Source organism: Myxocyprinus asiaticus, chromosome 15 (genome assembly GCF_019703515.2).
Source record: "Myxocyprinus asiaticus isolate MX2 ecotype Aquarium Trade chromosome 15, UBuf_Myxa_2, whole genome shotgun sequence".
NCBI classification, from domain to species: Eukaryota; Metazoa; Chordata; class Actinopteri; order Cypriniformes; family Catostomidae; genus Myxocyprinus; species Myxocyprinus asiaticus.
In genome coordinates, this window is record NC_059358.1 from 19717513 (window position 1) to 19734411 (window position 16899).

At 37.5% G+C, this 16899-nt stretch overlaps 1 protein-coding gene across 1 annotated transcript in view; it reads right to left on the reverse strand.

Moving 5' to 3' along the window:
* Positions 1-12610: 12610 nt before the first annotated feature.
* Positions 12611-16899, reverse strand: part of LOC127452596 (semaphorin-6D-like) — a 206965-nt gene continuing 202676 nt past the window's right edge. The window contains exon 22 of the mRNA XM_051718187.1: positions 12611-14623. Coding sequence (XP_051574147.1) covers positions 14475-14623 — 149 coding nt within the window. The 3' untranslated portion in view covers positions 12611-14474. The remainder of the gene's footprint in view (positions 14624-16899) is intronic.

Consider the following 16899-nt stretch of genomic DNA (forward strand, 5'->3'; position numbering starts at 1 on the left):
GTGTTATATAAAGAATAATGGATTGATAGGCATCAATTTGAGATGTATAATTATCAATATGAATATTGGTATCTGTGCAAATAATAATCAACAATTTATTAATTTGGGGTGTTTTGTATGGAGTGTGAACATTGTACAGTAGGCAGAACCTGCAATTTGAAAATCTTGAAATTAATGTATGGATTCAGATGGGAAAAATGTATCTGTATTTTAAATGTTATTTATTTACTTAATTTTATTTGATGTACCTTTACCCTGCAATTCATTCAACCACTGCTTATGTATATAGCCTATAGACAGAGATGTGATGCCATGTACAGTATTCAATGATATGCTTATAATATGAAAACATGAGGCAGTGAAAATGCATGTTAGATCCAGTGTACAAGACCTCTCTCTCCGTCTGAAGAAATCCATGTATCAGAGTTCTGTCTGATATCCAAAACCAGTCAACATCAACAGCTTATGTTTACTTACTCTCCTACCAGCCCAAGAGTCAGCAGTGGTAATACAGAAGAAGGCAGTAGACGAAGTGATGGTAAAAATGAGTAGAGTTTATTGAATAATCTTGAGAGTTCAGTCTATAGGCATGCGCGCCAGTGCTTCAAAACAACGCGCGAGACATTCAAAACTACAATGTCGGACTACAAGGCTGTGTTTGTGCTGCTCCAGCAAAGAAATTGTAGTAATAAAGCAACCTCATCGTCCGTCCAGACAAAATTGCTCGATGGTTTCGCTGTCTTCATTGTTTGTATTCACCGCTCTGTGGAAGAATTCTAATGTGCGCAGGCGCGTAGTGTTTCTTTACAAAGTGACATCGCCAACTACTTGCCTGGCAAGCATAATACAGCGTTTTTAGTTGTATTCGCGGAACCGTGTGAACGGGGATCGTTTTGACAACGTTGTCGTCTGTACGCGAAACTTTTCAAAAACGCAAAGGAAAACTTTTCCGTTTTTAGTACATCGTTGTCATGTAAACGTACCCTTAAATTAAAGGAAATACATCATACCGGGAGACTCTGAGAAGTGGTGGTATGCCAGAAATACTGCCGAAACTCCGCAGACTATATAAGTGCAGGTACTGCGTACTGATGAGCACTCGCCCACTTCAAGCACTGGAAATATCGATTAAATCATTATGCATAATTATAATTATTATTATACAAAAATGTAGGCTACATAACTATCACTTTCTTTTCTTTCTTTTTTCTTTTTTTTTTTTACTGTAATAATATTTGATTATTTTTTTAGACATTAAAATTCTTGCTAAGAGCTAAAATAATCTATGTAAAAAAAGTAGAAAATATGCTAAATGGTTAATATGTTGTAATTTGCCACACCATTAATGGCAAAATTAATGGTTTAATTCTGTTTGGTCGATTCAATAATAATAATAATAATAATAAATAAATAATAATAGTAAGAATTTATTCTACAAGTCATGTAATCTATAACTCTATATTTAAATCTATGATTTAAAAACCTTTCAAAACTTTACCCGAGAGTCTTTTCTGTTAAATTTCATTTTCCAAGTGTGGACATAAACTTCTGGGATGGTCATCTCAAAAATCATGAAAAGATTAAATTGGTTTGACCTCAATAATGAGTTGAAATATCGCCACCTACCCAATTTCCACTGTAGTGCACTTCACATCAGCTCGAAGATCTGCTCTTCAACAATGGCCCCCTTTCCAGAGTCGCCCACCATGTTAACAAAGAAACAGAAAACACCTAAAAAACAGGCTTTATGATTCTGTTTAACTGAGTTTGCGTCAGTTCAGTATGTACTATGTATATGTCTAAGCATCATCTACTATCATGTTCAGTCACAAAAATCAGTAAGATTCATCCATGTTGGATACAGTTGGTGGAGAAACTGGTATTAAATAGACCAGAGTTCAGATATTTTGATTTATAATTTATGAGTATACCACAACCAGGAGACGTTATAAATGGAGTATCCATTTATAATGGAGACATTACCTGACCTTCCTCCTTCTGACTACTGGGTGGCAGCAGCGCACCACTCTTCATCGTTTCTTAATTTCACGTTGTTTTATAAATGTAGGTATCTGTAGATGGCGCTTTTTATCTCTCAATTTATAGAGGCACAAGCGTTCTCCTGGTCCAAAGACAAAACGAAAACGCTAAATGAAAATAGGCTAAAAAACAGACTTCTGTCTCAAATTTGACGCTAAGCACATTTTTCTACAAAAATAAATAAGCATATAAGAACGCTAGACACTGTATCAACATGTAAAGAGGCATTATTCTGCCCAACTTGCAGCACAATATCATTTTATTTATTTTGACTCACTGATTAACATTAACCAATATTAATCAATGTCCTCCCACTTCCAACCCATTCAAAAACAACATCAACAAACCAATTACCTTTCGATTCTTGCTCTTTTTCTCTCATAAGCTCTTTTGGCTTGAACTAGGAACATCATGAGACACTGCTGCTGTATCCTCTGCAGAAATATAACTGTAATGAAAAATTTGACTGATTAATTCCCATTTATACTAATATGAATGCAAATGTAAGCAAACCGTGGGCAGCTCAAAGATATGTGATCATATATTCCAAAGATTAATGATCTTATCTATTGTTATTTTTCAACTGAGACTGGTGTTTGAATTAATGAGGTGTGAGGTGTTCAATGTGGAATGCTAAAATGAACAGAAGAAAGGAACATTTAACACCCTAATGCATTGCATCCGAAGACCTACATTTATCTTTTTTTAGTGTTATAATGTACACAGTATTTTTAAGACCTCTGGCTTGAAACGCTTTTTTTTTTTTTTTTCCATTGCTTAGAAATTCTTCTTCTCGTTCTCAATAGCTTTGTCTTTGTTTCACCCCACAACCACAGCCTTTATGTCCATGTCGGGGAAGCAAGTTTTGACACAGGCCTACAATGACTTTTGATACATTTCTTCACAGAATTCTTGAAAGGGTGGTAAAAGACTAAATAATGTTGTTTTTTTCCCCCACAGATGTTTCAACCCTAAACATCTCTAATGCTTGGCACTTGATTTTATTGCAATCAACTGTCCAAAACACTTCTTCCTCAGCATCAAAGCTTTGGATAAATAGTGTTTATAGACAGGGATTCAAATGCAGCTCTCTGGTGAACAAGTGTATGAACCACTTTGAAATATTTCATCAGAAAAAAATATTTTGAGAAGAAAGATAGAAAAAGCAGCAGACCAACGGGCCATTTTTTTCTGTGACTTAATTGAAAAAAGGAAAGAAATGATACCTGTGGAAGATTGTCGTTCCGAGTCGTTAGCTGTGGGGAGGTGTGTTGGTTAGAGGACTGCTAACTGAATGTCAACATGAGCCATTGAGAAAGAGCTCAGGTGCTGTGTCAGCAACACCAATTGGGCAGGTGAGGGGGAAAAGTTAGGAAAATGAAGTTTCGGTGGAAGACAAGAATAATCAGAAGGGTTTAACCTGCTGATTCGATATCTTATTAAGTGTCTTAAGTTCTTATACATGTGTAGGTTCAAGTGCAGTTTTAAAGTCCCCATGAACTGACTTGATGCAACATGATCGCACTATCATATTGCTACCGAATGTCCCAGTACCCTGAGATTGACCAATACAGCCAAGTGCCATCTCCCATCATACATTTTTGCATCATTTCAAGTATGTTTACCTTCTCCTGTAGTGTGACTGATAGAGTGTTGCATCAGCAACTTTGGAAACGTTTGGATTTTTGTTCCACGCTGCAACCAAGAAATTGCGTTCGCATAATCAATGTTAAGGACGATTCCGAGATTCCATTTTCTCAAAATATGCATTCCTCTAAACCAGGGCCGGCCCTGCTCTTCACTGAATTACATCATTTACAGCTAAAAACATCTTGCCCTAACAGTTCACTTTTAGTGCCCCTTCCTTCTTTGGCCACTGGGGGCAGTGGTTTGAATTTCAGTAAGCAAAAGCCAAGTTTAGTTGAAAAACATTTGACCTACTGTCGTCAAATTTACATTGAGATTAATCTCCTTGACAAGTACAGTTTTCTTTTCTTGAGGTATTTCCAATTGAAACAGAAAGTTGGGGTAGGCCATACTGTATCAAAGGGCTAGTCCTTTTAAAAAAAAAAATGAGCCAATAGATTTTAGTATATGTCACAGCTATGAACATGGTTTGCTACTTGTTATTGCTAGTCAGAAGTGGGATTAAGGCATGGCCACATTTACCTTCACCCGTTAAGATTCCACAGGCGAAATACAGTCATCTCAAAGGGAATCCGAGCAATCTTGAATTTTGCCTCAAAGCTACTGTAACAGACATTGATTAGAAGTCTCAAATCTCTGGAACAATGTTTAGAGAGACAGTGTGAACTATTGCTCCCTCACATACAAAAATTATCTCGCCCTGTCTGGACCCTCTTCCTCATTTCACTGGTAATCTAGCCAGCATTGTCCACATTTGCGGAAAGGGAGTCTCAGGGCTGTATCTTCTCTGTTTTAGGTCTTCTCTGTGCTATGTTATTGCCACCGTTCCATTATTACACACGCACAGCAGGAAGTGAAAAGAGAACTCTTCTCCAGATGCTCTGCTTCCTAAAGCTCATCTTTCACAGAAAGTCACAATTTAAATTCAAGAATACATTACCTGATTGTTCCATTTAGAGTTAGCCAATTACAATTTCTAGTTAATTGGGTGCAAAAAGAGAGAACCCTATAAATTCCCATGCTGGTTCTACTTCAGTTCAATCTGTGGAGCCCAGACACCTGGTGTTTTTCAGAGCCTTCTCAACAGGGCCCATCTCAGGGACCACCGCACTGCAGAAAGCCTCTAAAAGCCTGTGATAGGAACATTCAATCTGTCTGCTCTTGTTTCATCAAATCACTCTTTTATTTCCATCCCCCTCCCTTCCAGCCCCAGCTTTAATGGGAATGAGGAGAGAGGCAAACAGTGATTACATGCATCAGAAGTGAACGATGGGGGCCTGGGTAGCTCAGTAGTAAAAGACACTAGCTACCACCACTGGAGTTTGCTAGTTCGCTAGTTCGAATCCCAGGGCGTGCTGAGTGACTCCAGCCAGGTCTCCTAAGCAACCAAATTGGCCCGTTTGCTAGGGAGGGCAGAGTCACATGGGGTAACCTCCTCATGGTCGCTATAATGTGGTTCGTTCATGTCTCCATGGCAACGAGCTCAACAAGCCACATGATAAGATGCACGGGTTGATGGTCTCAGATGTGGAGGCAACTGGGATTCATGCTCCGCCACCTGGATTGAGGCAAATCACTACACGACCACAAGGACTTAAAAAGTGCACTGGGAATTGGGCATTCCAAATTGGGTGAAAAAAAAAAAAAAAGTGAACAATAGACCTGGGGTATGAGATAGGGCCCCTGCATGAACCAACAACAACTTGGCACAGAGGCAATTACTCACTATATGTTTGGACTCCAAACTGACACTCTTCACTTTTTGTCCAATTCAATTTTGCTGTCTTAGCACATTTTGTAAACATACAGTGTCCCCAAAAAGTATTTGAACACTTAAGTCACACTTCAAAAAATGTGTGGATGTTGCATTAGATACAATATATCAAACCAAGTTGCATCTGCATACCTTTTCTCAGAACTTCACTTCAGAACAAACTCACTTTTGAATAAGTTGAGTTGAATAAAAAAAAAAAAAAAATGATGTCAGTTCTAATGTGGTACATCTTGATTTTAGAAGTGTTTAGCATTTTTAGATTTTTATAGTTAGATTATTATATTGTAGCTTGTTAACTTCTTTTAAATAATTTTAAGTCATCTTCAGGCTTCCTTGGGAATTTGCTGAGGCCCCCTTATGGGCCCGGCCCCCTGGTTGAGAACCACTGTCCTAGCAGAATAACAGGAGTAGTCACATAAATTATGGACATGTTCCATATCTAATCTTTGAACAATATATTTATTGTACACCTAACAAACTTATTTTTATGAAATGTTTTGCTTAAAAATGTGTACTATATTTCTTTAAAATAGATGGCACTTGGTTTCATATTTTGCTATAGCCTATATTTAATGCAAAGACATTCATACATTATTAAGCGTGGCTAAAATGTCCAAAAACATTTTTGGTTAAAAAAGATTGATGGTCCACACACAAAAGGATAATTCATGCTCTTTATTACATTCCCATTGAGCAAGCGTATTGAACAGATCTACTCACCAATTGGATATAAATACTATAAGTCAAGAAAGCATGGTATAAATTGTATTTTATGGAACTCATATACATTTTGGAGCCACTTAAAGTCAACACTAATCAATATAAGGGTCATTCCTACAATTCAGTGACATTTAAGTCCCCAGTACAAATTATTATATTTATATTGTTTAATTTAACCTGATTACAATTTTAATAGGTTTATTAAATATAATAAAGTAATTGGTTCTCTGTATTTAATAAAAAACAATAAAGACTATTAATAATGCTAAACATTAATGTGGGCCTAAAAGTTGAAATAATTTTAATTTGTTGCACTAATGTCATTTCCTCATGTCCCCAGAGCTGCACTTCAAACACATTTGACAAAACTAAGTGCTAAATCATCCGATTTCTACATTTTGTTCCATCCAATTAAGTGGTCAGAATGACATTCTCTCACTAACATGTATTTCTTTGTGGTAAACGTGTCATTTCAACTCTGATAGTAGAGGTTTTTTGTGTGTCCCCTAATTTATTGTCCACCATGTAATGTCATGATACTTTGACATTTAATTAAAAATATATTTTATGAAATGACATCACACACAATGGAAGTGACATTAGCCATTCAGCAAAATAATTTTTAGTTATTTTAAGTGCATAACTGTTTGTTTTTTTATTTATGTTTTTATTTTGTGATGTTATTTACAGTATACGTGGTCAAGTATAATATGTTCACCGTGTTATGGAAAGATATAGGGAAAATTAATGCAATTTTAAAATTTCAAAATATTTATGTTAACAGAAATAAAATCATCAATGTAGGTATACATTTATGTTTGCAAAATATCATTCGCAGACTATGTAGTGGCCAATGTATCCATTAAATGTCCACCCTGTTATAGTCCACCCTGCTATTTTCCACCCTTACCCTGCCCATTTAACTGGATGGACATCTGAATTTTCTATATAATTTAGCTTGACTGGTATGTTATAAAATCTTTAACATGTTCCTTTAATAATGAAACATAAAGATATTTCTAAAAATGTGTTTTCAATTTTTAAAAAGTTTCAAGGCCAAAGTGTCACTGAATTGTAGGAATGACCCATAAAAGGCAGAAATGTGGTAAACTCTTTCTGAGATAGGATGGTATTTGGGCATAACCAAAAGTCTGTTTTACTTACATGTAAACCCAAAATCAGGTGTCAGACCAGAAGTCCTGTGACAGCTGGTGATCTGCGTGAGTCCTGCAGAAATTGTTTCGATGGTCTGGGCCTTGACTGATGCCAGTCTGTTGCAAGCTGTGGGTATATGTGTGATGGCTGGGATGGGGGCATGATTTGTAGGTCAATTAAGAGTGGGCAGAGAGATGAAGAATGTTTATGTGTGTGGGCTGTGTTTTGCTCATTAATTAGGGTGGGAATCATTAAAGTTTCTGGGGGACAGATGCAGGGTGTGCATGGTGAGCAGGTTGGAGCAAGCAGGCAGGGAATACTGCCAATTTAGTTGACAGTCAGGAAGAGTATTTGGGTGTGTGGGAGTGTGTGACAGGCAGAAGCAGGTGTGTTGCTATGTCTATATGTGAAAGTGTTAAAAGTGCTGAGTAAAGGCTTCTGGTGCACCAGAAAAAACTGGATAAAACCAGCCCTGACTATAATGGGGGTGTGCCACAGCTGTCTGCCATACTAGACATGCCAGCCATAGCGCGTAATTCTCCACTGCCCGAAACTGCCCCACACAACATACACGTTTACTCAGATATCTAAATGGGGACATACCATAGACTTTTTTTTTTTTTTTTTACAGCTACTTAGAATTACTACCCCTAAAAGAAAACTTTGAGCATTAAAAAAAAAACAAACAAACAAAAAAAATAAATAAATAGTATTTGCGTTATTCATGACTCAATTTTCCAACTGTACATGAACAAGACACTGTTGTCAGGTTTGCGGTTTGCATGTCCAGCTGGGCTATTTTGAAAATACAGAGTCGAGTTAAAATGATAGAGTTGCGGGTTGAGTTTTTTTGGGATACTTTTAAAATGTACCGTGGTCACCAAAAGGTTGATTATAAACACTAGAAAATAAAAATGCAATGTCTTATTGATGTGTTATGATACGGGACTGAGTAATTGGCAACACATGCAGCCTCAAAAAATCACCGTCTTGAAGCCTGAACTGTGTTCCAGTCAGAATGTCAAAATTTATAATGAAAAAGACTTTTTTGGTCTGTTTCTCACCAAAAGCTATCATATTGCTTCAGAGGACATGGATTAAATCACTCAATATGTATGGTTTACCTTTATGCTTCCTTTATGTCCTTTTTGGAACCTGAAAATTTTGGAACACATTGACTTACATATATAGATAAAAACATATCATACATCCTTCAAAATATCTTTGTGTTCTGCAGAAGAAAAGAAAGTCACACGAGTTTGAGTATGCATGAGGGTGAGTAAATGATGAAATAATTTTTATTTTGGGGGCTTAGGTTTGGAGCTAGGGGCTCAAAAATACATTTTTATACATCTATAATTTCCTCTAATTTTAGGGGTAGATTATGGTTAGGAATAGGAATATATATCAGCACACTACAGCTTGACTGCAATTCATAACATAAGGTTATTTAGTCTATGTAATGTATATGTGATTTATCTTTACCCAAAGTGAACCAGAAGAGGTGATGACTCATTTGACTTGATCAGTTAAAATATAAATGAGGCAAAGAACACTAAGCAAAGAGTCTTACAACATAAATTCAGATTGTAACTGCAATTCCGAAGAGCCATGTACACATGGGAGACACCACACAGCAAGGACACAGTCCACTGGTTGTCTGTCTCTCAATGCACTTATGGAGCCATGTGGTTCTCTTTAGTTTATGGCTTGTGTGGTTTGTGGTGCTCTACCATGAAAAAGTCTCTATGGGAGGAGGGAGGCCAGAGATGATGTGTGTGTTAACTGAGAATCAGCAAAAACACAGTGGAATGAAGCAGACAGTAAAGGAAAATGAAGGCTCTAGAATCTGGTGCTCTAGCATAGTCAACACAATGACTGATGAGGAGTTCAATATTGCAAGAATACAGTTCGAGAAAACGCTAATCCCAAGCTTCCCAAGTGATAATTAAATAGGTACAAGCATTCATTCCTGCCTATAGCTATTCAGAGATTGAACATCAGGAACAAAATTCATTAAGGGTGAATTTTGTAATGTGTTTGTTTAGGAGCCAAATGGGTGCATTTATAATGGAAGCTGTATATGTGGAGGAGGAGGCAGATTTGTGATAGGGGTTGTTTTATTTTATCTTTTGGAGCTTGTTTTGCAACACAAGTGCAGCTATTCTATTCTATTCTTTAAATATTTTATACAGCAGTTAGTTCTGATCCTCAAATCTAATTGGACGAGAGGCTTTTAAAGAGTGCTGATATATAGTCCAACAGCACTGGGTTGCCTCACTATTTATCACGAACAAAACACCACATGAGAGTAGTTCAGAGAGTGAGTTGTACTGGATGCTTTGGCTTCTTTTGGAACTATTTCCGCTGGTGTAGAAAAAATAAAAAAAATTAATGTGACTAAAATAGCAAGTTGATTTTCACAAAGCAAAATTAGTATTTTCCACTGTAGTCTCTAATGTAAATGAACAGCCTTCATTTACATCAGACTGTAAATCAATGAAACAACAGATTCACAGTGGAATTGACATTATTAAAAATACTAAATACAAAAATGCTGTACAATCATCACTGTTTAGCTGTTCTGTATACAGGGCTGATGATGACATTACATCTCTCCCCCCCCCCCCAGCTCCGTTAAGCTGAGAATCATCTCTTTTAGCTTTTCATCTGTATCTTTTGCAAATAATTTTCTCTTTCCATCTCTTTCTCTGCATTATCCCTTTGGTTTTCTTGTCTTATTTATGTATCTTTGAGATCATCTGGAGCTTAAAAGGATTTTGAAGCTGATAGTCATGGTTATATTTGTTGCCATGTTTGGCCTATATTCAGCACAATACTCTTTATTCATTTGCATTGTTTTTATTCCACAGAGAAGATTGATTCTGATATCCCCCATAATATACAGTACAATGTGCTCATGTGTAAACATACATTGTCAGCAGAGTTGCATGTCACGCTGTCAGCAGTGTCTATTCTCATGCTCCATTCTGTATACGACCTTTCAGCTGTGTTATTGTAGAACACACAAAAAAGAACCATGCACAGCCAAACAAATCCAAGCAGCAAAATATATCGGAACAAACCACCACAGAATTGTCACCAAGACAAAACATTCCTGCGTTGAATGAGCAGCAGATGTAGGGCAGGTTTAGGCAAAGTTTCGGAATTCTATATATTGAACTACAAGCAGGTTTATTTAGAAAGTGTAAAGTACAGTATATCTGTTATTTTAGCCAATTATTACATTCACAAAGAGAACAGCACAAAAATATACTGTATATGTTTTTGCAATACAGACCTTGAGACATACTGAAACTCTTTGATACAGTAAATGCAAAAGGGACTTTTCAAATTTATGCAAAAAAAATCCTCATTTATTTTAAATTTTATTTTTCCCTTTGATACTTTTTCACAGTTAACCTCTATTTTGTTTGTATTTGCTCTTTGTACATGTTTTTGGTTTACTGTACATTTTTGAACCCATGAGAAAGAATGCATTTAAAGTTTGATTTGTAAGGAATCAGGTGAATTTTCACACTTCAGGATTGAGTTTAACAGCACTATTTGGGCGCAACATGACACAGCAATGTTTAGGTGCTCTTGACAGCTCTGAGATGAAAACCTTGTATTCCATCTTCCAGAATGCAGCTCTCCAATGCCCTCTCACTCCCAGAGTGCTGGAAACCAGCCAAGAAAAATAGTGAAGGTGAGGGAGTGAGGGATAAAGAAAAAGGTGGAGGAAAAGGAAGAGACAGAAATGAAGGTGTATTCTGGCAGGAATGATTCTTGTGGATGTGATTTCATGTAGTTACTCCCTCAGTGACACCTGATGAGTACTGAACTAAGACCTACAGGTAATAACTGAGACTGTTTAGCTCAACCTGTCAGATAACCTGCTGTTATTCTTTCCACTGCACCCGCTGCCACTTATTTGCACTGGATTGCATCTATCTGGACACAAAGAGGGAAACTGTACATCCCATATACAGTTGCAATCGAAATTATTCAACCCCCCCCCCCCCCCAACCCCAACCCCAACCCAAAAGCATTTTGACCAAACTTAAGATTAAGTGTAGTTTTTCACTGTTTCCCCAAACATAACAGGAGAGTTAAGATGGCCAAGTTCAAAAACAGTCCAACTTTGAAAAACATGAATCAAGACCTCTGTGTTCAGTCTAAAAAAAAACAAACAAAAACAAAACAGCTGTGTGAAATGCTCTGCCTGTTCTCTGTAAAAGTGGTTTGGTGTGGCGTATTGCCTGTGGTAGCAGTTGGTTCTTTGGCTGACTGTGGAGCTGTAGACTCACCAAAACATGCATTTAGGTGGTACTTCAAGCTTGGAATTTACATACGGGTCAGGAGCATGATTAAAAGTGTTTTTCTTTTTTTGCACGTTATTTTTCTATATAATTAATTAATTAAAGAACTCAAATTGACAAGCCCAGTGGTAATTTTACGAAAATGTGGCACTGCTGAACAGCAGCCACGACAAAAGCACAGTAAAAAGATTTACAGCGAAACAGGTCCTGTCCCGTTCATCTCCAGAACCTCTTCAGATCTTCAGTCAGCAGAACTTTTGAGCAGGAAGGGCAGCTGAAGTTTGAGAATTTAATCTTGAGTGCTTTGTACGGAGGCAGAGAAAACCATGCAGAAAATCAGCATTTAAACAAGGTGCCCTGTCTCCGAGTTAAGATCATGATGTTTTATTTTCTCTCAGAGTGCAGGAGCACATATCTATTCAGGGAAGATAGTGCTGAGAAAGCAGTGCCAAAATGGAAATTTTTAATTTAAAAATAAGCACACTGATTCGCACATAAAGCAAAATGTAAAGCTCATCTTGTTTTCTAGTGCAGAATTTTCACATGTGTGAAATATATGAATGTACCCTCATGTTCTGTTGAGATCGACATCAATGGTTTTATGTTTGGGGTCCAGGAAACCCCAGTGATTTATGTGTAAAAACAAGTAATTATAATGTCAGAATTACATCTTATTTTCCCTAACTATTCTTTTAATTTTTTCCTCTGACCTAATCAAAACCCAACAGGCAGATATTAGTGAAACTTTAACCCTCTGTTGTATCAAAGTAGACATGCTCTTTTTAAATGTGACTGGTCTCCACTCACATAACATTGTTTCTGTTTTGGGTCAAATTGTCCCCATCAAAAACACATTGTAGAAAAACGACAAAGAAACAAATCCAATTACACAAAATGTACAATTGTACATCTAAAGTGTGTACATTAATCAAAGACTCGTGCCCTGGGAAAATACATTGCATTTATTAATGTTTTATATCTGGGGTCCTGAGATTGCTAATAGAATGTAACACTTTTCATGGACGACATTTAGTTTATGATCAGTTATCATAATTAGGCACTACACTGTAAAAAAAATTCTGTAATTTTAACAGTAAAAGACTGTAAAAATGCTACAGAAATAAAACGTTGATTAACAATTATTAACTGTAAAATATGCAGTAACAAATTGTAATATATTTTAAAAGACAATACAGTAGTTTTTACAATAAAAAGTATGATTTTCCTGCATAATGGTAAAAAAAAATAAAAAATTACGTTTAGACAGAGTACATTTACTTTTTACAGCAAACTATTGTTAAAATTACAGTATAAAGCAGTAATCAGGTGTTCCCACAATTCCCTGCGTGACCCATTACATTTCATTATATTTATGGGAATAGTTATGTTTCTTCTTATTTTTAATATCAGTTATGTACATCGGGGTGTACTGTTTTATATTTGATGTAGTTTAGTTAATGTTTATTGCGTTATTTTAATTTCACATGTGTTACCCTGATGGTGTTTTGTGTTTGTGTGAGTGACAATGAGCACTGTCTCTACGTGTTTATTGGTAATTGCTCCTGGAAGAGCCACTATTGATGAACTTCATGTCATCATGTACTCTTCTGTAGTTACAACAAATACCTTATAATGTAAAAAGCAGATTTTTACAGTTTCAGTAGGCTAATATCAAGTTTATGAGGTTTTTTTTTACTGTAAATTTAACAGAATTTTTTTTACAGTGCCATCGTGGCCATGTAAATTACAACAGTTTTAAACTGTAAAATTTACAGGTTGTTCTGTAAAGTTGTTTACATTTTTACTGTATTTTTTACATAATTATTCTGGCAACCACAGCTGCCAAATTTTTTTTGTAAAAACAACAGTGTAGAAATCAACATGATACATAAATGTTAAATGGATATTTAAACAAAAAAAACAAAAACAAAATTATCATCATATACTCACCCTCATGTTGTTCCAAACACATTTAAATTTATTTTCCCTGTAGAACACAAAAGATATCTTTAGGAAAATAAATCTCCTTTTATGTCCCACAGAAGAGAGAAATTCATACAGATTTAGAACTATTCTCTAAAGCTGCAACCGTAGCAAGAGTGTGAAGCATGTGGACTTTCCATCTGGCCGGAAAGCCACAGACGTCACAGTCACCTGCAAATCAAGGGCCCAGAGCAGCTAAATGGCCAGAGTCATTTTTGGCCCTCGAGTGGTATGATAAACATCATCCATGTAGTACAGCTGTGGTTGGTTGTACATCATAATTAGCAGCGAGACCTTGACTTCACCCAAATATTATTCCTACAAACATCATTCATTCAAAATCTATTGAAAAGTGTCAGATAGAACATGGATGTTACTGTACATGTCAAAATGTAATGAGACCAGTGTCAGAAACAAACAAAAGAGACAAAAATGCCCCAAATTCCAAAATGTGGGGACAAAAAATGCCTAGATTATATAATCTGTTTTTTTTTTTCTTTGTTACAACTTATTTCTCAATATTCTGACCTAGGCCAGCATCAAATGAAATGAGCGATCGGATTTAGATAATTTATTGTCAAGAGGGTGAGGGGAGACAAAGGGACCCAAATGCAGAGGGGAACAGTCAATGAGTTTATTAATAACAAAGGCTTTCTGCAAATAATGACAGGCGCACCCGGCACCAGCTGCAGTGGTGAGAAGAGTCGAAAAACTTAGCTGCTCAACGGGCTAAGGGATGAGTGTGTTTGTAGGATAAGTGCGTGCGTTGTGGAAGTCAGGAGCAATACGAAGAATGTCCATTGGAGCTGGTGTGGTGCGAAGCAAAGCCCAGGCTAAGGTCTCTCCCCTGACATGCGGGCAGAGAACGAGGAATCCTCCTCCAAGGGAACTGGGCGACGATAACAGGCAAAGGCGAAGGTGAACAAGAAGGTAACCACACTTCCAGAGACAGGCGACCAACAGACACATGAGAGATCTCCAACTAAACAAGAGAACACGATTAACACTTGACAGTGCAAACAATAAACTGGCAAAGAAAGAAAGGAAACATAAGGAATAAGTAGGGAGTGCAATCAGTGTGAAGCAGGTGGAACAAGCGAGTAAATCATTGACATGATCGGCGCCTCTCTGGGAACGATCAGCGTTCCCATGGAAACACTGATCATGTGTGCCGGCTCCACCTGTGAGACACAAGGGAGAAAGAAAACAAACAACCGCATGAGCCGGCACAGATGCCAGAACCTTGACAATCTATGTTAATTAATTGATTATTATAAGTACAAATACTTGACATAATGGGATAAGAGTATGTTTAATAAGGTTAGCAAAAATATGCCACCATAAATGTAAAAAATGCCACTGAAAATCGAATCTGAGAGGCAAATGTTGACCCTTAATAAAAGGTATATATATATATATATATATATATATATATACACTATATTGCCAAAAGTATTCGCTCATCTGCCTTTAGACGCATATGAATTAAGTGACATCCCATTCTTAATCCATAGGGTTTAATATGACGTCGGCCCACCCTTTGCAGCTATAACAGCTTCAACTCTTCTGGGAAGGCTTTCCACAAGGTTTAGGAGTGTGTTTATGGGAATTTTTGACCATTCTTCCAGAAGCGCATTTGTGAGGTCAGACACTGATGTTGGACGAGAAGGCCTGGCTCGCAGTCTTCGCTCTAATTCATCCCAAAGGTGCTCTATCGGATTGAGGTCAGGACTCTGTGCAGGCCAGTCAAGTTCTTCCACACCAAACTCGCTCATCCATGTCTTTATGGACCTTGCTTTGTGCACTGGTGCGCAGTCATGTTGGAACAGGAAGGGGCCATCCCCAAACTGTTCCCACAAAGTTGGGAGCATGGAATTGTCCAAAATCTCTTGGTATGCTGAAGCATTCAGAGTTCCTTTCACTGGAACTAAGGGGCCAAGCCCAGCTCCTGAAAAACAACCCCACACCATAATCCCCCCTCCACCAAACTTCACAGTTGGCACAATGCAGTCAGACAAGTACCGTTCTCCTGGCAACCGCCAAACCCAGACTTGTCCATCAGATTGCCAGATGGAGAAGCGTGATTCGTCACTCCAGAGAACGCGTCTCCACTGCTCTAGAGTCCAGTGGCAGCTTGCTTTACACCACTGCATCCGATGCTTTGCATTGCACTTGGTGATGTATGGCTTGGATGCAGCTGCTCGGCCATGGAAACCCATTCCATGAAGCTCTCTACGCACTGTTCTTGAGCTAATCTGAAGGCCACATGAACTTTGGAGGTCTGTAGCGATTGACTCTGCAGAAAGTTGGCGACCTATGCGCCTCAGCATCCGCTGACCCCGCTCTGTCATTTTACGTGGCCTACCACTTTGTGGCTGAGTTGCTGTAATTCCCAATCGCTTCCACTTTGTTATAATACCACTGACAGTTGACTGTGGAATATTTAGTTGCGAGGAAATTTCAAGACTGGACTTGTTGCACAGGTGGCATCCTATCACAGTACCACGCTGGAATTCACTGAGCTCTTGAGAGTGGCCCATTCTTTCACAAATGTTTGTAGAAGAAGTCTGCATGCCTAGGTGCTTCATTTTATACACCTGTGGCCATGGAAGTGATTGGAATACCTGAATTCAATTATTTGGATGGGTGAGCGAATACTTTTGGCAATATAGTGTATATATAAAAAAAGGTTTTAAAATTATCTGAAACACAATCAGTAAAACAAAATTCATGTTATGATCTTTCATTTATTTGTTATAAGGAAAATACAACAGTATCCATAAAAGCAGAGGTGGAGAATCCATGGGGCTTCACCCGATAGTAATCATAACAGAGCATTGAATCCTGGGAAACTCCAGGACTGTATTTACACTGTGCAATAACAGAAACCTCAATGGTTAAAGCAGATAAAACAGACACACAGTTCCCTTTCCATCATAATATCTTTAGAAATTCAAAGAAACTACTCTTAATTTCTCCCAGTACCTCTCGCTCCAGTCTCTTACAATCCGGTTTCTTACAATCCGGTTTGCCACTGAGTATGGAGCAGTGATTCAACCCTCAGTCCACTTTCCATCTGTGATGCATATGATGTGGGAGCCGTCATTTAAAATGCGACATTGCATTTGGTTTTGTGAGGGGCAAAAGAGCACATACGTAGTTACAGGCGGCCAATTTAAAAGGTTCATTCAAGTGTACATGATAAAACTGTATTTCAGACCAGCACCAAGAATTAATGCAAAAGCAGACACTTCATAG